At 35.3% G+C, this 16,739-nt stretch overlaps 2 protein-coding genes across 2 annotated transcripts; one reads left to right on the forward strand and one right to left on the reverse strand.

Moving 5' to 3' along the window:
• Positions 1–420: 420 nt before the first annotated feature.
• On the forward strand, positions 421–3,542 carry LOC139840120 (NADPH-dependent aldo-keto reductase, chloroplastic-like). The gene is made up of 7 exons (XM_071830347.1): positions 421–543; positions 644–694; positions 1,282–1,358; positions 1,445–1,532; positions 1,787–2,062; positions 2,814–3,065; positions 3,371–3,542. Exons 1-7 carry the CDS (start codon positions 421–423, stop codon positions 3,455–3,457), a joined length of 954 nt encoding a protein of 317 aa, XP_071686448.1. The 3' UTR covers positions 3,458–3,542.
• Positions 3,543–14,861: 11,319 nt separating this feature from the next.
• On the reverse strand, positions 14,862–15,716 carry LOC139840988 (uncharacterized). The gene has a single exon (XM_071831224.1). The coding sequence runs from the start codon at positions 15,714–15,716 to the stop codon at positions 14,862–14,864; it is 855 nt and encodes a 284-aa protein (XP_071687325.1).
• Positions 15,717–16,739: the final 1,023 nt, after the last annotated feature.

The following is a 16,739-nucleotide window of genomic DNA, read 5'->3' on the forward strand; positions in this document are numbered from 1 at the left end:
TGCGTTTGCACAGGGCCCATAATCCCAAAGGGCCCATAATCCAAAAATATGTATTACTAACGAAAAACTTAACCTAATTTTAGTATATACAAAAGGCCTTTTTTATTGATTGAACAGGACCATATAAAAAAATAAAATCGACGGGACGCCAGTTATATTTAGTTCGTTTCTCTTTTCGAGAAAAAAGCTTGTTATATATAGTTTTCATTTTTTCGTCTAAGGAAAAAAATTACTTTTGATTGTTTGGACTAGTGATGTTCAAAAATCACACGTTTTTAGCGTATTTGCAGGCCATCTATGGGCCCACTATATACTCACCCACAACAAGATTACTTAATCACGAAACTGATTGATATACGTCGAAAAAATAAACGTCGTTACGATAACAATTGATCGATCGATTCTATCAAAAGAAAGACAATGGCGAATAGCGACATTCGATTCTTTGAGCTATCTAACACCACCAAAATGCCATCGGTTGGTTTGGGGACGTGGCAATCGGATCCTGGCCTTGTTGGTCATGCTGTTGATGCTGCTATTAGGGTTCCATTTCTCACTCTCTTTTATACATATATATTATTTGTTTGTTACAATAATAAAATTAAAATTAAAATTATGGTTGATATGATTTTATGTAATGTAGATGGGCTATCGACATATTGATTGTGCTCAAGTTTATGGCAATGAGAAGGAGGTATTATTAGAACCATATTTATATTTATTAATATTTTTTATAAACTGTCGCTTTTTTTTATTCATAATTGTGAAATGTCATATTGGTCGAGAACGTGTATATTGGCAGAGACACGCTAACTCTGTGTGCCGTAGCACCCACCAATCCCACCCCGAAAGGGACCTGTGCCGGAAAAGCACCTCCTCCCAGGTACCACACTGACGGCAAGGCGATCTTTACCCCAACTAGCTAGTCCCCCGAAGCACTTCACATATCCCCCCCGGAGGGGAAAATAATTCCATGCGGGGCGCCCAGACTGAGAATCGAACTTGCGCCTTTATTGGTCAAAGCTTCCCCCACTGTGGGCCCAGGGATCAAAGGCATCGGGTACCACTGAGCTAGAAGCTCGTTGGTGTGAAATGTCATATTGGTGGTTACACTTGTGAAACATGAAATTGTGACTAAGTAATTATTTAATAGTCAGCCTCCAAGCAATTGAAGAAACTATGTATTTATGATACTCATAAAATAGGTTTTATCTATTATAATCTTGTTGTAACCTTTTGTGATATAAATTATTTAATGATTATCTTTTTATTTTACTTCAGATTGGTTTGGTATTAAAGAAGCTATTTCAAGATAATGTGGTGAAAAGAGAAGATTTATGGATTACTTCTAAGCTCTGGTTTGTCATATTTTTCGTCACCGAGATTTTTATGCATAAGCAGACGAATGTAATCGCTTTTTCGTTTCTAATAATCTACCTGGCAGGTGTAATGATCATGACCCAGAAGATGTACCTGTTGCACTAGACAGAACATTGAATGATTTGCAGCTTGACTATCTTGATTTGTACCTTGTATGTAGCCTTTACTTTCATTGCTGCATTTTATAGCTGTTTTCCTGTAAATTCAAGCAAATCTCATTGAGTCTTTTTATCGAACACTTAGTGTGCAGTATGGATACAAATCATATACAGTTATTAAACGAATGTTTAACAGGTTATTCGGAACATATGTTGCACAGTCACATTTTTTACCCTATTTTATTAAAGCTAAAACTTTTGATTATCTAGTTAGTATAATTGCTGAATTTGCTTTATTAATTTTGAAGATGCATTGGCCTGTGAAGATGAAGAAGGGATCTGTTGGCTTTAAGCCCGAGAACCTTGTTCCAGTAGATATTCCTAGTACGTGGAAAGCAATGGAAAAGCTTTACGATTCGGGCAAGGCACGAGCCATTGGCGTTAGCAACTTTTCGACTAAAAAATTGAGAGATTTGTTGGATGTCGCACGTGTACAACCTGCTGTCAACCAAGTTGAATGTCATCCTTCATGGAAGCAGACTAAACTGAGAGACTTTTGCAAAGCAAAAGGCGTTCATCTTTCTGTAAGTTAACACACATACATTGAGTTGTGTTTTTCTTAAATAAAATGTTAAGAATCTAAGGCGCTGTTTGGATAACGTGTTAAAAATTGATTATTTCATTAACTCAACTGGTTTGGATAATTAAACTCTGCTTTGAGTATCTCATTATTAAGATTTAACTAGTTTTGGATAACTTAGCAGTGTTGTAGAACTCGGACTTACTTGGCGCGTGCTAGGTTTTTGCAACTCTAGGAGTACTCGGTCATAGTTGGCCAAAACTCAAGATTACTCGGAAAATCGGTCAAAACTCAGTCAAAATCGTTGAAAGTCAAACTTGGTCAACATCTGAGTACTACCGAGTTGCCGAGTACTCCCTAAAAAGTCATGACCGAGTACTCCACGAGTAGCGATTTTTGCAACCTTGAAGTGTAGTATGAAACTAGCTAATCACCGCTTACTTTGACCTAATTTGAGATTTTTACTTCCCTGTCACTACACATATCCTCCATTTTCACTAGAATATCCAATTATCATATCTTAAGAATTTGCCAAACATTGAGATAAGTGATATCTGATACTCTGAAATCTGAATATTACATTAAAATTTCAAACATCACTCTAACCGTCTGTGTTGGTTACAGTTGGTTATCGTATTCACGTAATCAATAGTAAAAGACATGCATATACGCATGGGCACTTACTATAACCCGAGTATTATATAACTTGTGATGTTAACAAATGATGTGTTCTATAATCTCTTCACTTTTTGTAGGGATATTCACCACTTGGTTCTCCCGGAACATCGTTTATCAAAAGTGATGTTCTTAAACATCCGGTTCTAGCTTCAGTAGCCGAAAAATTGGGAAAAACACCTGCACAGGTTGCGCTACGCTGGGGTCTGCAAATGGGTCATAGTATACTTCCTAAGAGTACAAGTGAATCCCGAATCAAAGAAAATTTTGATGTTTTTGACTGGTCAATTCCTAATGACTTGTTTTCTAAAATTTCTTCAGAGATTGAACAGGTATGTATGCTTTCTTCTATACGTGCAAAAAACAATGGGCCAGGTGGGATGAGGCGGGTCAAAGCTGGTTGTGTCATGCATCTTTTCAAAAGTAATAGTATTTTTGTCTAAAAATATGAACACTTAACTATGTCATGACTACTTTTAAGCTCAATTAACCTGTTTGACTTGTTAATCCTTAGCATTAAGGACCCAAACTAACCCTGTTTCACATAAAAAGGTTGAAATTGCTACCTTTATTTAAATAAAATGAATAAATCCTATATATAACTTAAAATCTTGAATTTCATGTCCTTGTAATGCAGGCTAGGTTGTTGAGAGGTACATCGTTTGTGAATGAGACACATGGTTCCTACAAGACCCTCGAGGAACTTTGGGACGGTGAAATATGACCGAAAAGTAGGCTTCGTTCATATTTTACTTTGATCTACAATTTTAAATCTTAATATTTTCTCATGTACCAAGGGATATCTTGAACACTACTGCTGAGTAGTCCTGGAAGATGTTCACTACCATAAATGAATAAATGTTTTTTGACCTATCAATTTATTGCATACATTCTGATTTTGCCTACTGTATACTCCAGTATATAAGTATATGTACTTATATACAGCTTACATATGGCTAGTTGCGCGTACTGGGTAATGGCCTAATGGGTTGAAAAGGTAAATTTATTTGATACGTGTTAGTTTAGGCTGGTTATGATTGACTTTTTTCACTTATACAAATTATTAGGTTGTCAAATTGGACTAAAAAGTTTTTTTAATAATTCTGGAAGTTTCATATTTAGGTATTAACAGTATACTTTGATGACTTTTGACCCATTTCATTTGGGCAGGTTGCCTGTTTTATCATAATACATGTTTGAGTAGTAGAGATGATGCATAAGATAAGTTGACTTGTGTATAAGTAAACAATGATTTGAAATTGACTCATTTTTTACTTCTCAAAAATGCTGCTGCATTTTCCCATTTCTATGACACAATTTCTTCACTTTGACAGAATATTACACCAGCGTCACGTCGACACTTCTTACAGGTTAATATCGAAGACTTAACCACTATATTCAATGACATATACTTCCCAAATAATGGGACCCACTCTATTAGGGAGTAATTAACTATAATAATATATAAATATTGAAGTTGAATATACAACATATATATTCACAGTTCTCGTCCTAAAAATGCCAAAAAAGCATGAACACAAGGGCTAAATGAGTGACGGCGGAATGGTGCCATTAGTGTCCTGGAAGGACAAAGTGAGGGCGAATGGTATCACAAACCGTTGGCACACCTCTAATTAATCATAAATTATATTGTATTATATAGTACTCTACAAGATCGTACGAAGTATTTGGTTGCATTGAAGAGATAACAAAATTTTTGATACTTCTTGCCTTTTTGAGTTGATTGTAGCAATCTTAAAACTCTACCTAACAGATACAAAATGGAGTATTACTTTACAAGATCGTATTTCACCTTACTCCTAAAAATATCGCATTTGTTAAATAAAATGCATAAAAATCATTGTATTCCATGCATTATGATATTTGGTACTTTAGGAGTGTCATATATGAAATTTTAATTTACCATCACTAGATATATATTACTAAAATTAAATACAGAGTATACATATCTATATAAGAGTTATAATGAGTGATACATATGGTATGTTGGCAGTAGTGGATTAAGAATTTTTTTATTTTTGACATGGCAAAACGTTAAAAAATTGAAATAAACAATATATTAATTAGCTTAATACGTCAAACTTTTACGTATAAATATACAAAAAAATTTGGTTGTCCCCGGGTAATCCACCCGTATAGGGTTTTGTGTTATTAATTGGGGTTAGAATAGAATAAGACATGGGTTTGTGTTCATTCCTTATTCTTTATTCCTGTGGTTTCAACATGAGTAATATTTTAATCACAAGAAGATACAAAAACACCGTAGCTTGCGCTTCCAACATGCATTCCCTTTATTTTTAAATATATAAATATTATAGTATTATATTTAAGTATAGCAGTATGAATGAATGATACATATATGCAGATTATAAAATGCGAATGATTCCATAGAGTTGGTGTGTGTTTTGGAAGTAAGTAAGCCATGAAAAGTGAAATTAAAGACGACAAGTATATGTACTTATTGTAATATCAAGTTAATAATACTTACAACCAAAATGGAATCCTTGTTGTCATATATGTATCTTACTTCTATAAATATATGCTTTTTATTTATGTAGTACATAAGTATATATTATCTATTATATATAATTTGATTATTATTAATTAATTAATTAAAGATAAAAAATAAAAGATAAATAGAGATTTGTGCTACAAATTACTAGCTTTTTATAGAAATAATAATATAAAAATCCAAAACACATAGTAAGAGAAAGTTGAAGATCAAAAAGTATTAATAGTTAGTGTGCGATAATTAACAATGCTAACCAACTCATTTAAATTATATATGTGTGTTAACGAGTTTAAAATTTCATAATTTCACCTTATGGCTACAGCCTACATGTCCTTTTAGTCTTCGAGGGTTAGTAAATCATGATAAATATGTCCTTGAAGCTGATGCAGCACTTTTGGGGTTCATATGATATGATCTCATAGTTGAATAAATAAATGTCTCTAGAATATTACCTTGTTTTTTTCAAACATTCTGTTTGAATATCTAACTGCTTCAATTCCTATAGTATAACTGTAATTATTAATTATTTAACTGTATACATAAATAATATATAATTAATAATTGTATGCATGGCCTCATAACAAATTCCTTTCCTAATTAACCTAACAACTGAAAAGCAGTACCTGCCTGACAGTTAGTTGGTAATGAAACTTAACGTAGCTAATGCAATTTTTTTTTTTTTTTTTGAAAAGCAAAATATTATTATTATTATATGGAATATTACAATACAAGTCCCTATATGCTTTTATACAATGCTATAAACGAAACGGATCAGCTGAGAAAATATGGAATAATTATCTGAACTTATGATCGGGGGAGACGTAGACTAGATAACACTACGAGGGACGAACTTGCGTAAAAGAACAACAAGCGGGGAAGGAGGGGACAACCGTGCCGATCAAGCGACTACAAAGTTGACACACAACCAACCCATTTAATCTAACCCACATAGGCTATATAGAATAACGAAACCATCCCGATTTGAATTAAGTTATGTTAACCGACGCCTATGCGGTTTGAAGGAGGTGACACGTAAAATGACGGGTTGAGTAGCCATTGATGCCAATCGATAGGTGTTTTCTTCCGTGAACGATTTGAGATCCAGCTAAAGCTTTGAGATTGGATCTCGGAGATTATCACAGCGGGGTTCCATATTTTTCCGGAAAAAATCTTTAAGTTCCTATGTTTCCAAATAATGTAGCACGCAATCCATTTAGCAGCTTGCCATATTGAAGAACCAATGGAATTATGTGATATGCCTTGATCCGAGATGATGGCATCATTGATGTTAGAGATACTTATGTTGTTTTGATTCCACCAATCGAGAAATTGTATCCATATTGAAGATACTTTTTGACAATTTAACAACGCGTGATCAATGGTTTCAATTTGGTGCTCACATAAGGGACATAAGATGGTGTGAAGGTCAATTCCTTTTTTATCGAGTTCGCTTCTAACCGGGATTTTTTGTTGAACGGCCCTCCATGAGAAAATGAATATCTTTTGTGGAACGAATTTGTTTTGAGGTAGTGAAAGGTTTCTAGAGTTTGTGCCGTATTTAAGCTTATTGATCAGATTTGACAGTGCTGCAGAAGTGTAGATGCCGGATGTGTCAAGGGAACATTTCCATGAGTCGGGGCGTTCTGAAATAATAACAGATGTTATTAGGTTGTTGAGCTCCGTGAGATAATCCTTTGCACGACCACTAGGAGGGCGGGACCAATCCCAATTACCGATCGAGGTAGAGTTAACGTTCATTATTCTATCAGCAACAGTTGCTTCTTTGCGGGATTCCAACATGAATAGTCTATGAAATGTATGTTTTAAGCACTCAGATCCGATCCATATATCATGCCAGAAGCTTATTGATGTGCCATTTCCTATGCGCTTTGAAATCGAGGATGTGAAGGTTGTGCCTATATTGTCAGCAACTTTTCCAGCTTTAATAATCTCTTTCCAAATGGTGCGACCTGAAATGTTCCTGCATAAAAAGTTAGTATCCAACCCTCCCCCCGGCCCATAAATGCTTTTGATTATTTTTACCCATAATGCATTATCTTCGTTTTTAAAACGCCACCACCATTTACAAAGTAATGATATGTTTTTAGCAAAGAGGGACCCCACGTTTAAACCCCCACAATCGTATGGCAAAATTATTTGGTCCCATTTGATCCAATTAATTTTATTATCGTTTGAAGATCCTCCCCAGAAGAATTTCCGTCTTTTAGATTCAAGTACCTTAAGGATAGCGGATGGTGCATGAAATAAGGAGAAGTAGTATAATGGGATACTACTAAGAATTGATTTGATGGTCGTAAGTCGACCTCCGAAAGAAATAGATTTAGCAGCCCAATCTGAAAGCCTTTTGTCGAATTTCTCAACGATCGGCTGCCACGAGGAGGCGTGAGATGTGGGTACACCAATAGGAAGTCCAAGATAGGAGAACGGGGTATGACCCGCAGAGCAGTTCATGTAGCAAGCCATTTGTTCGGTTTCGGTCGTAGATGTACCTATACCGTAAAGTTTGCTTTTACGGAAGTTAACTTTGAGGCCTGAAATATTTTCAAAACATTTTAGTAGTTTGGAGATATATTTGGCGTTTCTTTTATTCCATTCGCCGAAGAAGATTGTATCATCAGCATATTGGAGGTGTGTAATATTGAGATTGTCATGTCCGATCTTTAATCCTTGCAAATGACCATTGGCTAATGCTCTTTTGACAAGTATGTTAAGACCTTCAGCAACAATGATGAACAGGAATGGCGAAATGGGGTCACCTTGTCGAATTCCCCTTTCAGGGGAAAATTCTTTGGTGGGAGAGCCATTGATTAGTACAGAAATAGATGATGACCAAAGGCATGCCCGAATGAAACCAATCCATTTTGGACCAAAACCCATGAAGTGCATGGTTTTAAATAGAAAGTCCCACTCAATGCAGTCAAATGCCTTTTCGAAGTCAACTTTAAAGATTAAACCTTTTTGTTTTTTACGTTTTAATTCATCAATTATTTCGTTTGCAATTAGGACACTATCTAGGATATTTCGACCTTTGAGGAAAGCTGTTTGTTCACTACCAATGATTTTATGAATGACCATGGCAAGGCGATTGGAGAGTATTTTGGTGAGAATTTTATAGTAGCTACCTATTAGACAGATTGGGCGATATTCATTTAATCCGATTGGGTTGGGTTTTTTCGGGACTAATGTGAAGAAAGATGCATTACATCCTTTGGAGATTTCTGAGTTTTCCCAGAACCAATCTAGAGATTTAATGAGGTCGGTTTTAATCAGTTCCCAATGTTTTTTAAAGAATCTCATGTTGAAACCGTCCGGCCCAGGAGCTTTAGAGCTATCGCAATTACATATGGCTTCCCATATTTCTTTTTCGTTAAATTTAGCTTCTAGGAGTTGATTATCCAAGGAAGAAATGTATTCAAGATGTGAAACATGATCGAAAGGGCATTCGTCACGTAAGTGTTTGGATCGGAAGATGTTGTTAAAATAGGAATATGCTTCTTGTTTTATTAGATTAGGATCTTCAGTCCATGTACCATTAATTGAAAGCCCGTGGATGTTGTTTTTACTTGTTCTTCTTTTGATATAGTTATGAAAGTATTTCGAATTTTCATCACCCTCAAGCGCCCATTTGATTCTAGATTTTTGTTTAAGCATGTTTGTTTTCTTTTTTTCTTTGACGATGTGATGCATTTTTTCATCGATCCATTTTTGTTTTTCAGTTTCGGATAAAGGTCTAGTTTCGGCGGTTTGTTCCCAATTATTACATTCAGTAAGATGATCACGTATTTGGGAGTCTAAGTTATCAAGTTGATTACTATGTTTTTTAAGTTCTAATTTAACGTTTTTTAATTTGTTACGGAAAATGCAGTCAGGCCTATTCCCACTAATTGGGATCAACCAAGCCTTTTCTATGATGGTGTCGGCATCTTTTAAATCTAGCCATGTGTCAAAGACACGTATTGGCTTAGGGCCAGAATCGAGGAGGTTATTTCTTAGGATAATGGGACAGTGGTCAGAAAGGTCCCGATCAAGAGTTTTGGAGGATGTGTTGGGCCAGATAGTGAAGATGCCATCGGAAATGAGGAATCGGTCAAGTTTACTAAACTTCATTGTTTTTTCACATATCCTTGTGAACCTTTTACCGCCTAAAGGAAGATCAATTAATCCAGAGTTATTTATAAAGTTATTAAAATTATCTGCCCAATTTTGATTATACTCTGTGTTCATGCGTTCTGTTTTGTTTCTTACTTCGTTGAAGTCACCAAAAACAATGTGTGGGATATTAAGGGAGTTAGTAAGGGATGAGAGTTCGCTCCAAAGTCTAAGTTTTTTTGAATGGGAATGGGGGCCATAAACATTAATGAAGGCAATTTCAGAGTCATGACCCGCCCACGTGCCACAAATTGCAAGAAAGAATTCACCCTCAATAGCATAGTTGAACGAAAAGATATTAGTATCCCAAATAGTTAGGATACCTCCGGAAGCACCATCCGAATCCTTTTGGACGAATTTAAAATCAGAATTACCCCAGAAAGATTCAATGGTGTTGTCACGTGTTTGGCCGCATTTGGTTTCCTGGAGGCCTAGAATTGATGGTTTTTCTTTATAGCAAATACGTTTAAGCCAGCTTATTTTACCCGTTTGTCCAATACCCCGAATATTAAGAGAAATCGTACACATGAGAAAAAACTTACAGAATCGATGTGACGGAGGTGGATTCATGGGTTGTTGCGACGAATCCCGATGCTTTTCCCGAATTCGAACGTATCCAAGCTTTTGCTAGAGGTAGAACCTGTCTTTTTAGTCTTTTTGTTATGTACCATGTCCATATGAGATCCCTTCGAGAAGTAGGATGTGCTACCACCACCGTTAGACGAGGACTTACAACGTTTAGCCAGTTGAGAGATTCTAAGCTTTTGGCCACTTCTAGCTAGATGTTTGATGTAAAGCATATTGGATCTAGGTCTTTTAAAATCTGGGTTTTGAGAGGTGTTTTTTGACTTAATGATAGGTTTGGCGATGGTGCTAGAAATTTTTCTCTTTTTAGAAATTTCTTTACCCGTATAAAGTAAAGGTTCGAGGTTGAAAGGATCGGAATTTGTTTGTTGTGTAGCGTTAGGGGCAGGCATAAAATTTAATGGAGAGTTGGATTGAGGGTTTAAAGGGTAGTACAGGGGGTGTCGTTTGTGGTATGGTGAGGGAGGGTTTCGGGAACAGAATCTGCATGTTCTTGTGTCACTATTGGTGAGCATAAATCATTTGTTAGAATGTGTTGAGGTGAGCTGTCCATATTAGATTTACCCGAGATGTGGCTAGGTGTAACAGGGGTATCATTTACATGATTCGATGGGCCGTTAATAACGGTGTTGGGCTGCGGGATTGCAAGGGTATCCTCTCTTGGTGGGCTTGGGGGGGTATTGGTGGTAATGGGCTGCGTGATTACAGTGGACTCCAAAGGGATGGTTTTTGGTTTTGGTTGATATGAGGTGGTATTATATGGCCTTGCTGTATTAAAATCAGGAATAGGAGGTGGTTCAATTGGATCAGTTTCATTCGATGGGCTAGTTTCTTTTGTAGAGCTAGTATTATTTAAAACAGTTTCGGGATTGGAAGGATTATGGGTGTGAGGGTTTGTGGTGTCAAAGTGGTTGATGGGTTTCGATATGCTAGGAGATTGGAGAGATTGGTTATCGGCATTATTATTAAAGGGACGAGTATCCATTCGTTTAGAGGAATTAGAGGAGGTTTGGTGAGGAGGCGTGGGATCGTGGTTGTTGTTACGGGTGGTCTTTTCAGCGTTTCCTTCAACTCGATTTTCACAATCCAAGTGGGACTCTTCGTCAGAAATGTGATCGTCCGAAAGAATTTCATCATCCCAATTCGACGAATTATCGATATCACCATAAGTGTTAAACATAGAAAAGTTTTGAACTTCAGTGATGTAAGCCTTAGATTGATTGACGTCACCGGGGTTGATAATAACTTGGCCGTTTATCGGTGAGAAATTGTTTGTTTTGATAATTACCGAGCCATGCGATAAATCTTGGTTGTTCTCATTGGTTATAGAGCAATTAAACGTTTCAATTACCTCGCCCCAATTTTTTGCTATGTCAATGAATGTGGATTCTAACCAACAAGTAATAGGTACCCCGAATATGTTAACATAAACAAGTCTACCAGAGGTTTTGTAAATTTCGGGATCCCATGGGTTTATATCTTCAAGCCATTTCCATAATGGGTGTTCCGAATTGTTAATCAGGTCTAGGGCCGGGTTGGGTTCCTCAAATATAAGCATTAGATCATGCCCGCCCAGGTATTTGATAGTAAACCCACCAAGGTTTTCACTTTCACATATTTCATTAAAATATTCAAGGAATTCAAGATCTTTAACTTTGGCAATAACCGCTTGACCAAGTATTTGGATAAGATCATCATTAGAATTTACCTTAATCGAGGGGATGCCGTAGTTTGTAGCCTGCTTGTTTAGGACCACTTCTTTGAAATTCCTTTCGTCTACAGGTGAGTTAAATGCAACCTTAACATTGTTCCTAGAACCCGATTTTGCATTGTTAGGCTGTGGAGCTTGTTTCTTTCCTTCGGGATCACGGGCCTTGTATACTTTGAGTAAATTGTCACCCGCAACAATGAGACTTAGTCTCCTCGCAAGAGAATCTTTGTGGTAATCTGGAACGTCTAAGAATCTAACAAAACCAAACTTCCTTCCGTTTTTTAAGGTCTTCCTGGGGATGTAAACCTCGTGGATATTGCCATATTTTTTGAAAACATCCCATAAGTCCGTTGAACACCAGTGTTCGGGAAAGTTGTGGAAGAGGTATGAAGTAATTCTAGACTTGTCGATCGGTTTTGGCAATTGATTTGTTTTAGAATTATTCGCATCTGGAAAAGGCTTGCCATAACGATTGATAATGTTGGTGGCTGATTCCCGTATTTTGAAGTTGTTGTATAATTGATTGTAGGATGAGTTTAACCTTGTCGAGTGATGATTGAGACCAGATTTGGATCGGACAAGGTGGGTTGGATTCTGCTGGTTATTGTAATTAGGGTTAGGGTTTTTTGAAGGTGAGTTTTGCTTATTATGATCAATTTTAACCCAAATACCCTGATTGATAGGCTGATATCGGATATGCTTGTTATCAGCAAAGAAAGATTGTTTCGACTGGGATTGGTTGTTCGATGCTTTTGGTGTAAAAGGGGATGTCGGTATGTTTGACATGATAAAAGAGTATTTCAAATAGAATAGCACGTAGAAGACGAAAACAAAAACAGAAATTAGAATCAAAAAATCGAAAGCAGAATGTTTAGATTAGGGTTTCTAACCAAGAAGAAGATGAACAGACATGAAGGAGAGAGCGTCATGGGAGAGAGCCGTTTGAGTTTATTTGGCAACTTTTAAATAGAATTAATCTACATGATAGTAAGTGATTTTGAAATAAAATACGCATATATTGATAGATCTGAATAGATACCTTGATCGGAAGCAAACAGAGGATCTAAAAGACGAAGCTGATCATCGGCAAAAGGTGATGTGTGGTGGTGGTGGTGGTGGTGGTGATGATGAATCCAGTACAACGGTATCAATTGATTGAGAGGGATTGAAGTTTCTAGATGATTAACGGTGAAGTTAGGGATGAGATTGCGAATTGAAAAAACGTAGCTAATGCAATTGAACTTTAGTAATAAGTCCTTGATGGTGACTGTGTTGATGGATAGTGATCACATATCAGTCGTTTTAATTAAACGCATAAAACATCAACAATAATACTACTGACTTTAACTTGTATAATTAATCATAACATCCATTATTCACTTATCATTGTCTTTTTCATTCATACCTTGGTACATAACGCCACAATAAATTCCATTACTAAATTTGTTTATGATCACTACCCATTAGTTTCAATGGCAAATTGACCAAAGGGATAAACTAAAATACAAGATTTTCCAAAATAAAGGTATATAACCGTTGCCCATAATGAGTTTTGATTTGCAGATACAGGATTCATATTTCGAAAATATTGCAATTGAAGTAATATGTGTCATGTGTCTTCCACATGGTCATCTATGTAGTTTCCACCCCATCAAATATGATGAGGTGGCTACCACATCACTTAGCTTCGATCGGAATCTTGAACTTCACTAGAAAACTAGGCCGTAAAACTCCCGCAAGAGATGATGACAAGGCAGTCACCTAATCATATGACAACCACGTCGATGCCCACATAGATGACAAATGACACCTATTACCTCAATTGCAACATTTTCAAAATATGAATTATTTATACACGTACACTAATTAAAATCGAAATCTTTTTTATATGCGTTGGTAAAATGATTGATATTCCATTTATTATAAATTTGGTCTAATGCGTTACTTTTATAAATGTATTTATTTCCCCAAGTTGTAATTAGCCAGATTCATTGCTTGATATGTTTAGTTTAGGACACATATATAAAGACTTATAGACTAATTATAAGCATATACATTTGAATGGAAAAAAAAAAAAAAAAAAAAAAAAAAGAAATGAAGTGGGAAATTATAAAACTTAACTAATACGTAGTAAAAAATGAAGTGAAAGTTGAAATATAACTACCACGTATGGCAACCTAAATATGAAAATGATTGTTGATGATTTAGCAATTATAAGATGTGTGAAAAAAATAAAATTGGTCGGTAAGCTTAGATTGTGAAGTTTGGTCTTTTAGTTAAACATCTTGGGGCCACATTACTATTATGCATAAATATAGGTGCAATCAAGTAATCAAGTTGCTAATCAATAATGTTCAAGTTATAATAAATCATTTTAGTCGAGGTTCAAAATCTTTTGCTTCTATCAAATAACCTATCCCTAATGACTCATTGGTTTAACCTACAATTATTTTGATTTGAATTGATACTGTCTTAATCTGTATATATCTGAAGTAATTGTCACTTTGTCACCATATGCTATGCCATATAAAATGGACATATGGTACGGTTATATATATACAAAACCTTCCGAAAACTTGATACAGATAAATGCAGGTTAACAATATAGATTAACGTGTCAATCTGATAAGTAATAAGTATCAATGCATGTCAGATTAGTAGTAGCTTAATTAATGACACACAATACATATATGATCATTTATAAGTCGGATCAATCTTCATCTTTGTTTCTTCTTACATAAGCAAATCAATCACACTAATATTCTTTTTATTTTATTTTTTTCGAAGTGCGATATCAGCATCATACCAGCAGGGACTTAACCATCTTCGTAATCATATGTCACCCACACCCAATTCGCGATGATATTGGCAGTACCATCGAATGTGTCGATCACTGTTTGATCAATTCAACAATCAAACATAAGATCAAACAAAGTTAATGAACAGTTTCTCGTAGCGAATATACAACAACAACAGTTTCTCGTAGCGAATATATCCAATGCAAATACTTCAATCAATTAATCATCATAAAGTAAATTACAAGTATTTAATGTTAAAGACAAAAAAGAAATCAGGAAGCAATATAAGTTACTAAAAATACAGTTTCTGCACACATCACACTTGATATATTTAAGGCCGATCACCAAGCCTCAGCTCAAGATCCAAATTCTCTAACGTAGAATTCGGGCTACGTTTAAGGGGCACATGAACCGATTCAATTTCATCACCAATTACAATATTAGTACTATTAGGAAAAAAAGACTGCACATCATCATGTATTCGCCTTTTCTTGAAGATCAAACCGTCATGTTCATCATCATTTTCATGAAAGATAGGTGTCTCATATCTTTTTTTAACAAGTGAAATCAAGTTATCTGCGAAACGAACCTCGGTATGATCGTAAGTATCACTCTTTGAAGTAATCGAATTTGACTCGATAGCTTGTGTGGCACAACCCTTTTCTTGGTTACCTAATTCATCTATATGAAGTCTCTTTTGAGGATCAAACTTGGACATGAATGACAACATAGGGGTGATCTTTGTGCTCTTTTGTTGTTTGTCACCGAAAGAACAAGTGAACGGACGAAGAATAGAAACTGTATTAGGTCTTGTAGAAGAAGATGAAAAGAGGGGATGATCCAAGTCATCAAATTTAGGGTTACAAATCTCATTAGGGTTTTGTAACAGACATCTTTCTAAACTAGATGTATTAGGTTCAACAACTTGATTATTTTTTGGACTTGAAATCTGCTTAAGTCTAGCCCTATCTCTCCGATGAACGTTCATGTGACCGCCAAGAGCTTGAGCCGACCGAAATTCCCTTCTACAAAAGCTACAAGTATAAGATCTTGGAGGCCATATACAACCTCCAAGTGGGCCGGCTGCATCTTCCGCGAATGCCTGTTCTTCCCACGAATCTCCAAAAGATTGCGATTTAAAACAATTGGTTCCTTGGTTTTGGATCCAATATCTTGATTGATCCATTTTTGATCAAGAACAAAAAGTAAGAAAGAATATAGACAAAATGGAGGTGGGCAGTAGTCTTACTATATCTTAGTTTGAAAGAAAGTGAAAGTTACATAAAGAATCTTTCGGAGAAACTAAAAGAGAAATTGTTAAGTACATAGACGTGACAAATTTGTTTCTAATTAAAATAAATGAAAATGAAAATGAAAATGTAGTTATTTATATATAGACGTTTATCATGAACTTGTTTGATTGATATTATATATGTAGCACATTAATTTGGTACTTTTAATTACCTGCATGTCCGCTATATGATAACAATAACAACAATATTATTCAATCCCATCACGTTTATGTATGAATCGGTAAGATGCAAACAGTAAAAAAAAACTTCGAAGAGAGACTGATATCGTAAAAACCTCTAATATATCGCCTCAAATATACATAAAAAAGATAAATAAATTAGATAAATAGATACCAATAATTTTTATACATATAGTTATTAGTTGGATATACTCTATATAAGAAGGGGGATGATTCTCACACACACTTTTTTGATCCTCACACACCAATTGAGTATTATTAGAAGAGTAAAATGTTAAAATAGGTGTGTGAGGATCAAAAAAGTGTGTGTGAGAATCATCCCCCATATAAGAAGGGCATATAAAAAATAATAAAAAAATAAAAATATTTTATAAAATAAATACACGTACTTTATAAGACTGTAGCAATATAATATAATGGGCCTGAAATTAGTGATAAAAACGAAATCTTCTACATATATATAAATAAACCCTAGAAACACGATGATGAAAAACTGGATGCTCGGATATACTTATTTTTAAACACTGATTCAATTTACAACCAAAAAATTCAAGGCAAGCAATGATAATTAATTTAACAAATACTTAACTTTACCAATTTATCTGTAACTAATTTAATCAACATTTTGTCCTACATATTAAAAATAATGTTGGCCATCGTGTCAATTATACTTCCACAGTCTTTGCTACTTTCAATTTTGGTTATGGTTTATGGTTT

The sequence above is a fragment of the Rutidosis leptorrhynchoides genome, chromosome 4 (assembly GCF_046630445.1).
Source record: "Rutidosis leptorrhynchoides isolate AG116_Rl617_1_P2 chromosome 4, CSIRO_AGI_Rlap_v1, whole genome shotgun sequence".
NCBI lineage: Eukaryota > Viridiplantae > Streptophyta > Magnoliopsida > Asterales > Asteraceae > Rutidosis > Rutidosis leptorrhynchoides.